At 38.3% G+C, this 14,950-nt stretch overlaps 1 protein-coding gene across 1 annotated transcript in view; it reads right to left on the reverse strand.

Annotated features, from left to right (window-relative positions):
* cntnap2a (contactin associated protein 2a) overlaps positions 1–14,950 on the reverse strand; it is a gene marked incomplete at its 3' end in the record, with an annotated part of 380,680 nt that overhangs the window by 186,989 nt on the left and 178,741 nt on the right. The window contains exon 4 of the mRNA XM_056248806.1: positions 495–642. Coding sequence (XP_056104781.1) covers positions 495–642 — 148 coding nt within the window. The remainder of the gene's footprint in view (positions 1–494; positions 643–14,950) is intronic.

The following is a 14,950-nucleotide window of genomic DNA, read 5'->3' on the forward strand; positions in this document are numbered from 1 at the left end:
AAATACTGTGCTTGATTAAACAGGGCACAGTATCAGTTCTCTGTTCAGTTTTAGTGAACACAAGGGTGGCATAATAGTGGATATCTGTGCAAATCATGGAAATGATTTGTGTGGGATGGATAGCTGACCTTGACTTTCAAAAAAAGTTGTGTCAGCCAATTTCTTTTAATTGTACCGGGATCTTTCCGAATATATATTGCAATCTTGCACTGCATATTAATCACTCCAGTGATGCAAAAAAGCTTAGAACCACGTTTCCTCAGTATGAAAAGAAACGTTTAATAGATAAAACTGTCAATTTTATACTGAGCTTAGCAAATGTTCCAGCTTTAATAAAGATTGGGCTACAAAAAAAAAACAGTTATAAGGATGAAAATCCCATTAGGCTTCAGCATCATATATATTCAGAATCATATAAATAACTGCTGTCTTAGCTGATATCTACTCCATTGGATGATATCTATGTGGAATGTAACAGTGCAGTGTCAACTTACAGTACGGGCACCCGTAGATCTCGAACCTGAGGCCGATCCGTCCCTCTTCACTCCAGTCTAAAGGAATGATGCGCAAATAACGGGCCACGATCGGGTTTTGCAGGTCATGCCGAACCACACTCTCAGTATTGGAGTTACCTGCAAACGCCTGCAAGACAGGTGCGACATATGTTACTTCACTTTTTAAACTTAAAACCTAGCTGTATCTCACATAAATCAAACTCTTCTGCAAACACTTAACCATAAACCATAAACAAAGAAACTTACAATAATCACTCCTATTTAAAATAATTAAAATAAATATGTGTATTTGTTAATAATAATAACGTTCTCTTTATATCTTCTATATACTTGTGTAGACATTTTGTATTACAAATATTGCAGCTCTTGCGATAAAATGCTGCTTAATTTCCCTTTCTTCCTTTGTGCTAATATTCAGCACCACCGATATTGATTGAGACATTGAATATTTTTACTATTATTTACATTGTTAGTGTCACTTCCTCGCCATTTCTTCTGTGAAACAGTTTGGACAGATTTGTCTCATATCTAGTCAAGAGTGGTTTTGAGAGATCTTCATGAAACTCTCTCTATTGTCCAGTTTGAGAAGCTGTATCACCAGACCAAAAAAAAAAATCGAGGCGACATGTAGGTGGAATCAAGTTGCATGGCTCTGTGGTTCACGTTGACCCTACGCAGCTTCTTGTGTCACGCAGAGCAAGAAATTGATGCAGTGGTCCATTGAGTGGTGGGGAACTTCAGTTACCATACAGACCATGTGGGATTGGGTGATAAGCAGCTCAAAGCCACCAAACTGGAATGATGCGGATTATAGTACTTGCCCCCATCCCCCTCCCTCCACTAAAGAAACCACCATTATATGGACTTTATTGTGCAACTGGGGATTTCTTGTCAGGAACATGCTGAACATGTCAATATTGGAGGCACCATACGGTGGTCCAATGTTTGAAGTGCTGATTACTGTGCTCTGTAGTGGCCAACTGGGGAGTGTTTACTTCATTTTTCATTGAGAAGAGAGAAAACTGAGTTGTTGTGAGGTTTCAGGTGACAGTGTTTTATGGGTGGACCTCCTGGGCACAATGAGTATAGGCTATAGTACAGAACAGGGGTTTTCATACTGGGGTCCACTAGGGGTGCTACGGAACAATTGAGAGAACTTTACAATATTGTTTAAAAAAAATTAAAAATATTACAAAGTGTATTATACATGTATTGCAAAATGTAAAATATTAATATTCATAAATATAAATAAAAAATGTTTTTAGAAATGAATAATTTTCACACAATAAAAGTTTTAGAACCATATTTATTGTGAAAAGTGTTAAACAAATACAGTACATTAGGATTTTATTGAAAGAGTTTCAGGGTTATTATAGTTAACTAGGTTACACTTTATTTTAAGGTGTCCGTGTTACAGTGTAATTATAAGTGAAGTACTGAGTAATAATAATTAACTACATTTACTATAGGGATAGGGTTAGGATTATTGTTTGGATTATTACTTGTTTAATAAACCTTGGATTATTATCATCTTCATCATATTCGTCTTCTTTGGATCTAGCGTTAAACATACTTTAAAGGCACACTGTGGAATTTTTGGCCACTAGGGTGCGCTCGACCTGTAATTTTCACGTCTAGTGCCCCTAGAGGCCACAAGCGCCGCAGCATTGTCGCAAAAGTCAACAAACAGTCAACCGGTCAACCTGCAGTGTCTTTATGTGTGTGCAGACGGCATTTGATTTGTATGTTGGAGAAAGTTAATCGATTCACTACTGACCAAAATAATAATATAAATATAAGATTAATAATATAAATCCTATAAAGAAAACAAATTAAATAAAAGTAGCATACGCAGAAAACAATGTCTGATCAGGTAAGTCGCATTGACAAGGGTTGCCCAATCCTGCTCCTGCCGATCGTCTGTCCTGCACAGTTCATCTCCAACCCTAATCAAACACACCTGAAGCAAACAATTAACGTCTTCAGGATATCTTTGCAATGGGTTGGAGATGAAATCGAGTAGTCGGGAAATCGTGTAACAAAACTGATATAACTCACTACATATTTCCGTTATTTGTAGTCTTCAGTTTGTTTTTCCTTTTACACAAATACAAACATATATGAGCTGAAAGGAAAAAAAAAAAACATTTACATTTGTACACGGCAGTATGTTGTGACTTATATCAGTTTTGTTACACGAATTCGCAGTAAATATTACATTATATATACACTTTTATGCCGATGTTTATTTTAAACTCTCCCTTTTTCTTTTTTTGGTCTCCTCTGACAAAATCTTTGCTTTCTTCGCTTTCTTCCGAGTAGCTGTTGATTCAGTCATGACGACAACATATACCCCTTTTCCACCAAAAAAGAACTGGTTCGGAACTGGTGCTGGTTCAAAGTTGGTTCTGAGTTGGTTCAACTTGCGAACCTTCTCAGAACCTGTTTGTTTTTCCACTGACTAGAGCGCCCAGCGAACGATGTCGTTACGTCACTGTGTACGTCGCCATACGTCTTAGCTAGAAACGCTTGCAAGTAGGCTGCAACATTACTTTGGGATTATCTCTAACTCGTGTACAAAGAAGGCTTTAAAAACAATTGAAATATGTAAGTCTTTTAATATTTTCCTTTGTTATTTAATCTTTTCTGATTAGTTATGCACCCCTGTCCGTTTATTTGTTCTATATGACTGTTTTCTTCTTTGCTTACATAATGTTTTCAATAAAAAAATTAATTAAAAAAACTAGAAACGCTTGCGCCAACTTCAAGCATAACAATTACAATGGTGGACTAGGCTACATCGTGTTTCTGCAAATGTTTGTCCTGGCTTTGCGATCCTATATTATGGTCAGAAAAGATATTTAGAACACATTTAAACCCGCCCTCAGTCCCCGACGTAAGCATGACGTGGTAAAAGAACGGTTCTAGTCCAGCAAAGAGTTGGTGCCGCTTTGGAACCAGTTTTCCTGGCCGAGAACCGGTTCTTTGGCTGTCGAAACACAAAGAACTGGTTCGCGCGCAGGCACCGGCTCCGAACCGGCTCTCAAAATGCTTCGGTGGAAAAGGGGCTATACAGACGCCGGCAATCAAACGCGAGTTGAGCTCTCACGTTAGAATTTGAGGAAGTTGGGGTGGTGGGGGAAGTGACGTATGCCGTAAAGCGGTCGAATTTTGTAGTTCTTTTTGTGCTCGGGTTACTACCCGAAACCCGAAGTTACATAGTGCTGGTAAAAGCGATACAGACACCTTCAGGCTTCGGCAGACGTGTCATTCAACCTATTGTAAGTCGATGTACCATCTCAATGGGGTTTGGTAATATATTATAAAGGTTGAAAAGTTCCACAGTGTGCCTTTAAGTTGGATTTTTTTTCTATAGTGATTTCTCATTTTAAATTAGTTTAGGATGCACTAAAACTGGGGTAAAAAAAGTACAAAATTGCTAAAACTTTGAAATGAAAATGAAAACAGAAAAAATATAAAAATGCAAACTGAAAAATGTGAATAAAAACTACAATACTATCTAAATGACTCTAAAATAACACTGACGTATTTCTCTAATATTGTAATATTATATTAAAAACTACAAATAAATCTCAGAAATAAAATAAAAAAAGTAAACTCCAACAATCTCCCTGACTGTGTATGAACTGTTTTTGCTCTCACTACATTTATTTGGCCTAACAGACACAAAATTAACATCTTAAATGTCCGCTGACCTATTTTTTACTTCCATTGTGTTTAGAAAAGCGGATTAATCCTCATAAATCTGCATTACTTCACCCGGCACAAACCAGGCTAAAAGTTCTGCCTTCCTAACCAGAATGACTCAATTTTGTCGCAGTTCATTCCAGATTCAGACCTTAAACAGTCAGCGAGTGTGTAATTAGTTAGCCAAATGTTTAGCCACCCTGAGAGCTTTGCTGCCTGGCATGTTGTTTAATCAAGCACCTTTACAATTTAAAGCACAAAGGCTTGACGGAGATAGAGGCTGTCTTTCATTAGTGGAGAGTTCGGGTTTAGGAAGGAAGCCAGCTGTAACTATCATAAGCGGCACATTCACTGGTTTCCCATAGAATAATTAAAGTTGCTTTTACTTATTTTGTGTTAAAGCTCCTGGGCCTCTTCGTCCTTTAGCTTCAAACAGCCATCTGCTCTTTGCACATTTCTCACTCTGAGAATGACGGACACTGTTCTGAACTTTTCTGTACATGCAGGTTGACCAGGCGCTCCAACCATCATAACAAGAATAAAACATGCTGATGGTTGTTCATGTTCGATGATGATCTTTTTCTTCACTTGAAATTTTAAGATTTATGCGGCAGGTTTGACCAGTATAACATCCTTCCAAGAAAGTCTAATATATAGCTGTATAATACTGGTCTGGCAGATTTGTGGATGCCTGCCAAATAAAACATTCAAGTCTTGCAATTGTTATCAGTGTTGTTTTATGTATAGCCATTATTTTGTTACATCAAGAAATTGATTTTGTAATATTTTACCCTTAGAGTATGGGAACTGAAAAATATTTTCTGGTATCTTTCCTATTGACAATCATAAGAACAATCTATTAAAGCTAAGTACATGACCAAAGCAATCTGAGATGGTCCTAAATCAAAATTATAGTGAATCACGCAGCTGTCACACATTGTGATCCAACGCATTAATCTGTTTGACGTTCATTTCACACTTTGAATGGCTAATTACTATGCTAACACAGGTGCAGAGTTTGTTGTGGTCTCAACTGATAAATTAACTTCTGTAAAATTGCACAGCACTGCTGTCCCCACCACTTATTAAATAATTTAGTTGTAAAAGTTACAACATTTTAGTTATATATTTTATTAATATATATAAAAAATGTTTTAAATAAAATATAAACATATTAACTAAATAATTATTAAAAACCAATAATAATGACAATGTTAATAATAATTAGCCTATTGCCTTTTATTTGTCATTGTACTGAAGCCACTCTAGAGGGTGCAGGCTGATCCCTTGGTCCTTTACATGCAATCACATAAATAACGCATGGCACAAGCTAATTGGCCTCTGCAAATCCTGCAGCCTATGAGATTACTTGCTAAACATTTAAATAGTCTGGTTCATTGTTTGCTGTAAGCCAGTCCTGCAGCTAGCTATCAGAGTTCCTCTAAAACCCTTCACCTTCCCCAGCTCCACCTGCCTAAATCTGCTAAAGCTGTGCAGGGAAAACTGTCTGTGAATCGCTTGCCTAAGCGGAAAAAAATGTGTTGGTGTATTTGATACAGAACTAACTAGACTAAATCAAATAAAAAATAAAAAAGTCATAACTGAAACTATGTTCATAGTATTGCATTTTCTCCATAGGGAAATATGTAATGTATTATTCTTAAATAACAACGATGTCTATTAAACCCTTGACAAGTACGATCAGAGCGAACATTAAGATCTGTGTTGGCACTGCCACTTATCCAGAGCAGTTGTCATGTATAGGTATGAAACAGCTTCACAAACAGTCTTTTACACTACATTGTGTCGTTATGTATGTGTTAACAGAATAGCAATAGCAACTTTATTTATATAGCACAATTAAAACAACACAAGTTGACCAATGTGCTTTACAATGTCACACAGAAAAAACAAGCATCACAAAGGCAACGTACTGTATATAATAAAATTGTCACTGATTAAAAACAGCTATTGAAAACAGATGTGTTTTGAGTTGTACTTTAAAATCCTGTACAGTAGCAGTGTCTCTAATAAGTTTAGGCGAACTGTACCAAAGTTTAGGGCTGCTACAGCAAAGGTGCAATCCCCTATTTGACTCAGATGTGTCCTAGGAATTTTGAGTAACTTCTAAGTCGCTCATCTCAAAGTTCGTCCAGTCTGATATTCAATTAAGAGATATGAGAGATAGGCCGGTGCGAGTCCATGCAAGGATTTGTACATCAATAACAGAAGTTTAAAATCAATCCTATAATAGATTGGAAGCCAATGCAGGGAGACCAGGGTAGAAGTAATATGTTCACATTTTTTTTATTCCCATTAAGAGTCTAGCAGCAGAGTTTTTAACTTTTTGCAAATGAGAAATAGATGACTAATTCCCTTATATAATGCATTGCAATAGTCAAGTCTTGATGTTATCAAAGTGTGGATCGCAGTTTCAAGGCCTTTAAACGTCAAACATGACTTCATCTTAGCTAGATTGCGTAAGTGAAAGAAACTTGACTTGACAACCGAATTGATCTGTTTGTCCAGCTTTAGAGAGCTGTCAATATACACACCTAAATTTCAAACATGTTTTGACATGAGGTGACAAAGAGCCAAAATCTAGCTGTGCTGTCCCACCCTGGCTAGAACGCAAACTATAATTTCAGTCTTTTCATTTAGATGTAAAAAATTAGAAGCCAACCATGTTTTAAGATCTAAAATACAGGCCATAAGAGGTTCCAAACCATTTCCATGTGATAGTGGCAAATACACATCATCAGCGTAGCAGTAAAAAGCAATATTACATTTCTTGAAAATATTTCCCAAAGGTATCATATGAGAGAGAATAAAATAGGAGCAAGGATGGAGCCTTGAGGCACACCACACATGATCGGTGCTGATCTAGAGGAACAGGCCCCAATATTCACTACCATGCTTCTACCAGTCAGATAGGACTGTGATCAGATATCACTAAGCGATCAATTTTGTCAAAAGCAGCAGTTAAATCTAATAAAACTAACATGACAGAGTTACCAGCATCAACAGTCAGCAACAAATCATTAAAAAGTTTTACAAGGGCTGTCTCAGTTGAGTGGTGTTTCCTAAAACCAGACTGGTAGACTTCGCCGATCTTATGCTCTTCTAGAAAGTTATTTAATTGATAAAAAAAATACTTTTTCTAAAATTTGTGATAAAAATGAAAGATGAGATACCGGTCTGAAGTTAGCCAGGACAGTCAGGTCCAAATTTGGTTTCTTTAAAATAGGCTGCACAAAAGCCTGTTTCAACATGTCTTTACTTACCACTTTTTGTAACCACTGAAATGTAATCAATTCTGCAGTAAACTACAATTGCAGTATACCAAGCAGGACTTGAGGATTTAGAAGTCATTGGTAAGAAATCCACTCTAGTTGCCTCAATCTTAGATATAAAAGTCAAGAAAATTCTCACATAAAGTCGGGGACGATACTAAATTTACCTTAGTGGAAGGATTTACTACTGTATAAATAATAAAAAAAAAATAAAAAAAAAATACTACATATTTTCGGATTATTCGAATTTTTCTATATAAGTCCTGCGAAAAATCTAGATTTAGCCAATCTTACAGCTCTCTGAAATTTTGTTAGTTTCCTTAAAAATGTCATAAGAGATTTGAAGTTTATCCATTTTCCATGTTCTTTCTGCCTGCCTGCAAGCTTGTCTACAGCACCAGCTCTCATCATTCAACCAGGGATCAGACTTATTTTTACAGCATTTACTTTTTAGAGGAGCCACTGCATCTTTACAGGTTAAGTGTAACAGTTGAAGGTGTTAATCCACCCCCATGTCCTGAAGAACACCGTCGGCACATTATAAACCTCCCTGAAAATTGTAACAAAACCTGTACAAGTTGTAGATGAAAACCTACGAAAATCAAGCGTAGCGTCAGTTCTGGCAGGTCACATTAGTCAAGCTTGCATTAGCTGACTCTCAGCTGATCCACGGCTACCAATAGGAATACGACGCCTATCACTTTATACTTAAGCTCCTTCAGTATTATCAGCAGCTATCGTGTTTCTCAGGAGCTAATTACCCTCGTCCATCCCCAGCTCCTCCTCTCGTCAGTCAGGATTTGGCATTCTGATTACCATGTTGTACATTAAAATTAATTAATGATATTTGCAATACATTCATGTTGGTTCTATGTACCCAAATGGGGGTTATTGCTGCTCTCCCTGCTCTTATCCATGCTGCACTGAACAGAACCATACCACCAATCCAAACTGTATGCTAATTGTTAATCGTATTTGACGATGGTCCTGACAGAAATACTGAATAGATTTCACAGGGTTGTTAAAATGGCAGAAAACAGGAAGAGTAAACAGGACAGGTTTGTGATCAGAGATACTGTAATCACTTAATTCTAAGTCCTCAATAAGGACTTAGAATAAGGACTTAGACTTAGAAGTACTGGGATAAAAGTTTAAAGTTCCAAAATAAATGCTGCGATATAACGAGCAAAATACAGTAAAGCACCGTTTGAAAGAAAATTGACGCTTCAAATAAAGATTGTTTCAATTACATTGTTACATCAGTAGGTCTGTGTCTTATTTCGGAGGCACTCAGCATCGATTAAAGAAGTCACAGCTCTCCACTGATATAAAAAATATAAATACAATCATAACAAAGAAAAGCCAATAATTAATGTTTAAAACAACAGTGTTGTTTTTATAATACCATATTTACTACTTTTCCACCCACTGTAAATAGGTCTATATACATGAAAATATACAGATGCCTTCATCTTTTTGCATGTCACACATGGCTTGCTCGCTGTAGATTCTTTTAAGTACTGCTTTCAAGATCATGTGGCAAGTCAGTATGATGCTGAAAAACCACCATTTTACTTCAATGTCAAGGCAACTAAGTGATGAGCATCTCAAAGCGAGCATTCAGGATTCATTGCAGAGACAGACACATTTAAAACCAACTACATAATTGCAGCCTTGCTTAAATGATTTATGGACATTCGAATGCTTTTAAGTGGAATCGCAATCACATTTAACAGCATAATCGACGGGACACCCAACGATGTATTTCTCTGCCAGCAAAGTGAAAGTATGTGAATCAAAGTAAAAAAAAAAGAAGTGATCCAGTATTTAAGAAACCATTATCTTCCAACCAAGAGCATTTGGCACCCTCGTACTCACCACTTGGGGTTGTCTTTGACAGATGAGGTGAGGACAGCTTTTCTCTCAGAAACCAAGAGCACAGCTGAATCAGTCAAAATGCCAGTCATATGCAGATGTGTGTAGGGCTGACAGGGCCAGCTAACTCAGTGACAGTCTGAATCGGCGTACTTTAGCAATGAGAGACTCACTCAAGAGTGGAGTTAAAGGAAAAACTGACAGATATGTAAGCCTCCCTCATTTCACAGTGTAAGCAAGCAATGTAAAGTCTAGATCCAGAGTGAGCTAACGGTGGACAGGGTAGAAAATTGGCAATGAAAGTCCATCAATGGGTATTTTCTGCTAACACTTTCTACATTCTGAGACTATTAAAATGATACTGAAATGGTTTGTGTAAAAAAAAAAAAAGAAGTAAACTCTTAAAGCCTATTAAAGCCTATTTTGCAGAATATGCACTTGTAATGAAACAGACCAGTAAAAGAAAAAAAATCTGAATTGTGAGAAAAAAATCTCACAGATATTAGCACAGATACGAAGCAACAAAACGCCCTCCCGCGCATGCCACGTCCGGTTGCAAAAGCATGTGAAAAAAACTACAAAGTTTGCTAGGCCAAAAAGACAGTTAATCGCGCGATAAAAAAATGAATCGCGTTAAAATGGGTTTGCGTTAACGGCGTTAATAACGCGTTTAACTGACAGCCCTAGTATAAATACATGAATATGATATTTTGCACATGCAATTATAGGCCAGACTTAAAATCCAAAACTTAATCTCGTACAAGTAAGAAAAAAGGGAATATACTTTTGTAAATATTAGATATAATATAAAAAATTCCTTTTTGTGGATCCTAAAATATAGTATAGAAATAGTATAGGAATATAGTGTGAAAACTCTTGGAACGTCAAACAAGAAAATACCCAGCAGTCAGAATGAGATCCGTGTAATAGGCAAAAACTCACAGTGAATAAAACCACTAGGCTTTATACACCCCAGCGAGGGGTACGCCTCATTTCATTGGCTTTCTAAATGCATGTTTCAGCAGATTAATTGATGGAGAGGTTTTGCTGCCATTATGCCACATAGAGGGCTGAGGGACCACATGGGAGGAAGAATATAAGAATTCAGCGTGTGCTTATTCAGTACAAGAGGCAGCGGTTTGGAGTTCATTCAGAATTGACTGCAGGGGCTGAGAAAGGGTATCAGTAATGTATGAGCCTCCAAAAGGATCCATCAAAATTCAATTCACAGAAAGGTACTTGTGGGGGGGGGCAGGGTGTTGTAACCCGAACAGGTCGCACTCAGAGTTGGTGTCCAGGAAATGGTGAGGAGAGAAAGAAAAGAAAAACATTCAGAGGAGTGACAAGAAAGTGCTTTTTTTTTTTTATCTACAACAGCATTATCAGATAAAATCAGATACTTCCAGGGGTTCCTCCACCAGCCGAGAAACTGCCACTGAGATGAGCGGGAATGTTAACGGATAACTTTCTCTGGGTATTATGGACCTCCGTGGGTAACATTTAAAAACTGTGAGAGACAGCACAGTCTAGTCGTGACACAATGGGATACCTGCTAGAGGCTAAAACACAGGGAAATGCCAAGCCTCTGAGGAGGTTAACTTGTAGCTTTCACTGAGAAAATACTGTGCGTGACATCTGTCATGTCACCTGAGTGTTCCAGCTCAAAGCTGAATGGGGAAACCTATCCGCTCCTTTCGAATCATGATCAATCAATGGGAATAAATCGCATGGTGTTTGAGTGAGACTTTGCATGCTCAGCACCTTCCATAGGATGGTGAGGTGCTGTCAACTCTTCAATGAAAAAAATGCACTGTTCTCACTGCCATTTACCCTTATCCCTTCTTCTTAAAGTGTAAATTGCAGGTTAAATTTTTCACGAAGATAATGCAATGTGCTTACTAAACATAAAGATAAGAACCGCCCACAATTGTTTTTTATGTTTTTTTATACCAAAATGCTGCATATAATATGAAAAGTTGGTACGTTTTACAGTGGTTTTAAGCACGCCCCCTCCCTTTAACTAGGCTGGGCGTGACGTCATAAAAGCGACTCCAAGCTTTTACTGCCTGGTGCTCCAAGCCTAGAGCTACCGTTAGTCTAGTCTCAGCCTCAGACGTCACGCCCACGGAACGTTGGCTAAACGTCTGATGCATATGGTACACTTAACTGGAAACACTTCAGGAATGTCGAAGTCGTCATCTGATTGGTTGAATTTTATCGGATTTCCGGGGGGCGCGAGTGTCGCGTTTATTTTCGGTCTGCCGGGAAACAAAGCGCAGACGTGTGATTGCGGAAGAAAAACTGTTGTGTTTACATGAGTGACAACGAGCATTTATCAAGATCAGCTAAACGTAGGATTCTCAAAAGTATGCGAGGTTCACGGCATAGACTCTTGAAGTTTTCTTCTCCTTCTTTGATGTTGTATGCTGACTGACTTGTTGCGCACCGGTCTGTTGTTTTGGGGACATTTCCACGCCCCGAAACGTGACGAACGAAACGAACTGTAATTGGTTGTTTGACATGTCGGTCAAACGGCCTTATGGGCGGGCCTTGGCCAAAGAAAGCTGCTATGAATTCCAGACCTTCAGTCTGAAGGTCTGGCTACGCGAGACTACCGTTAGTCTATGGCAAGTAGGCTAGCAGTTATAATTGGAGACCTAGCTAGCAAAAAATGGTTAACTATTGTGTTTGTGCGGGATGTACGAATACATCAAAAACGGGGGAGAGGCTCCACAAGTTCCCCAAGGACAAACGACTGATTCGTGCCTGTAGCCTAAGTGTTAGCATACCCGAGGTAGATCTCGGGTATGCAAGCCCGACCCTACCCGAGCACGTTGTGTCCGAGCCCAGCCCGCCCGACACATTAACTGTAATTATGAACCCGAGCCCGATATAAACCCGACCATTTTTTAATACGTGGGTCATTATTATAACTGACGTTCTCAACTACTTTCTATGTTACTTTCTCCCGCCCGCAACATTTATGTTTCGTCCCGCTCCCGCCCGCAAAAATACTTTTTTCTGTACCTCCAAATACTTTCAAGTTAGCCTACGTGTCTCCACCATACACATCAGCATAAATGCTCCTGATAAATGATTTGTTATTAAAGCATTAACACACAAACCACACTGTTATACCATTAAAACAAACAGGCTAACTTACAGTCATGCATGGTTTGGCATGACTGCGCGCAAAGTGCGCTCCCATATAATTCCTAAAAAGCTGACATCAGTTCATCGCGATCTCACACATCTCACTGCGATCTCTGTTATTATCAATGAATCTTTCATAATATCTACACTTTGTTTGTTATAATTCGAGGATTTGCCAGCATACAGAATTCATCACTGAACAAAAAGTCAGTTTTGAGCGGTGAGGGAAGTCTATCGTAAATGCTTCTGATTGGCCATTGCGTTCAACACATATGTATGTGATTGGCTACATCGCTCAACGCTGCAAACATGTTATAAATAGAAACTGGCCTGTAAATCGTTTCTATTTTGTTTTAGTTGTTCTTGTTGCTTTCCTGCAACAGATGAATAAAAATGTAATAGTTTTTATGTTTTATTCATAGATATTTCTAGTTTGCGGGAGTCCCGCGAATCGTTTTATTCTCCCTGACCCGAACACACAGAGTGAGTGCATTACCGCCCGCGCTCCCTCTTATGACGTCATCACCCAGTTACTGTAAGAAACATGCTACCTTTGAAGAAACCCCAATAAATGTTATTTTAACGCATTTTAAGACAGAAATGTTTAAATATATACATATTGAGCACTTTAATTTACACATTAATTGGTTGTGGTGGTTAACCTGCAATTTACACTTTAAAAGGCTATTTAAAATGAGAGGGTTTAAAAGTGTACAATTATTTTGTGATCTTAAAATATTGTAGCCTCCCCCTTTTTCGACTGATAGGATGATGGAAAAAGACAGATTTCCACAGTCCTAGGTTAAGCAAATAGCTCCAGTTTCCACAAAATTATTAAGCAAAACCGTTTTCAATAGGGGTGCTCCGATCAGGATTTTTGGGGCCGATCACCGATCGCCGATTACTGGAAGCTGTATCACCCGATACCGATACCGATCACCGATTACAGGGTCTATTTGAAGACTTTTTTATCATGTAGCATTACTTATTAAACTATATTTAACAACAATGTAGCCTACATTAAGTATTACATTTAAGAGAAGACAATGCATAATGAATTGACACCTGTGTATTTATTTGCAAGCAACATGTATTAACATAGCAGCTGGGTTATTGGGAGCAGCTTAGGGCTTGACATACAACTTTCCTGTAGAATGTAAAATAAAATAAATAAAAGACAGAACATCTGAGTCTTTAAATTTAGCTTTAGACTACTTTAAACTAAAAACAGCAACAAAAAAGGCTATAGCCAAAATAATGTTTTGAGTCAGTCAGCCATCAGTTTTTCTAATACACTTAAAGGACCACCGGTAGTAAAGTGCACAGCAACAAAAAACAAAAAACAAAAAAAAAAACGAACAACTTCCATATCTGTATCTATAACTTTGCTTTTTTCTGGGATGCTTAGTCAGATTTTGTGGGCATTTAGAGAGGAAGAGAGAGGTAGAGAAACCTTTTTGTGTGTGTGTGAAGAACCCTTGCAAAATTATTTTAAACATATTAAGAAAGCCACCACTACTGGTCACTATGGTTAGATTGATTTTTTTTTAGATCCAGTGAAGTCTGTCCCACAATGTACCTAATATAAATAAATAAAACATCTTCAGTTAACTAGCAGATCGTTCATTTAGTTCGCTATTAAATAAGAAATCTAGCGCTAAAATGTGTTTTTGAACTCAAGCTGCGCGCTCGTTGCCGCGGCGATCAGTTGCATGGATACAGTGCTCTGTGCCTCGCTCTGTGCAGTCTTCACTCGGACGCGCGCTTCAAACTATCGCCGTTGCGGACTCTATTCATTCCGGTGTAATCACAAAATAAAACACAAACGTATCCTTGCTTGATATAACTGTAACCGCTGATGAACATATTCAGTTTTGATGAGAGAAAAAAATATGTACGAGTGATTTGACGGACGCACGGGGGGTGGGCGGTGGGGGTTTGGATACATTTTTGTCATTGGTTGTTGCGTTAAATCTTACCCAGATACAATAGTGCTATTTTCTGATTGGCTATTGTGTAGCTCGACGAACAACACCAGAGGAAACGCGCTTGATTCATGCCGGTTCCACAGTGAGAGCGGCGCGGCCAGAGTTTTGGCCGCTGCGGCATATTAAATATATTACAAATAGTTTTTCAGCGTGAGAAATACAATGTGTGGCGGGAAAGCGTGACAAAAGACCGAAATGAGTGACTGTCACGCTCAATGCTTGACACTTGAGAGCCCTGTTGTAGAATTGCCAGACCGGTGAAGCCATTTTTACCAGGGCGTAAAAAAATTGTCTCCCGAGTTTTGCGTCATCTGATCGGCTTTTCTGGATCGGCCTTTATAGAGACCGCCGATCACACATCCCAAAGCAATTATCGGCCGATCATGATCGGCGACCGATCAATCGGAGCACCCTTAGT

This window comes from Rhinichthys klamathensis, unplaced genomic scaffold (assembly GCF_029890125.1).
Source record: "Rhinichthys klamathensis goyatoka isolate OS25496 unplaced genomic scaffold, OSU_Roscu_1.1 h1tg000059l_1, whole genome shotgun sequence".
Classification (NCBI taxonomy): domain Eukaryota; kingdom Metazoa; phylum Chordata; class Actinopteri; order Cypriniformes; family Leuciscidae; genus Rhinichthys; species Rhinichthys klamathensis.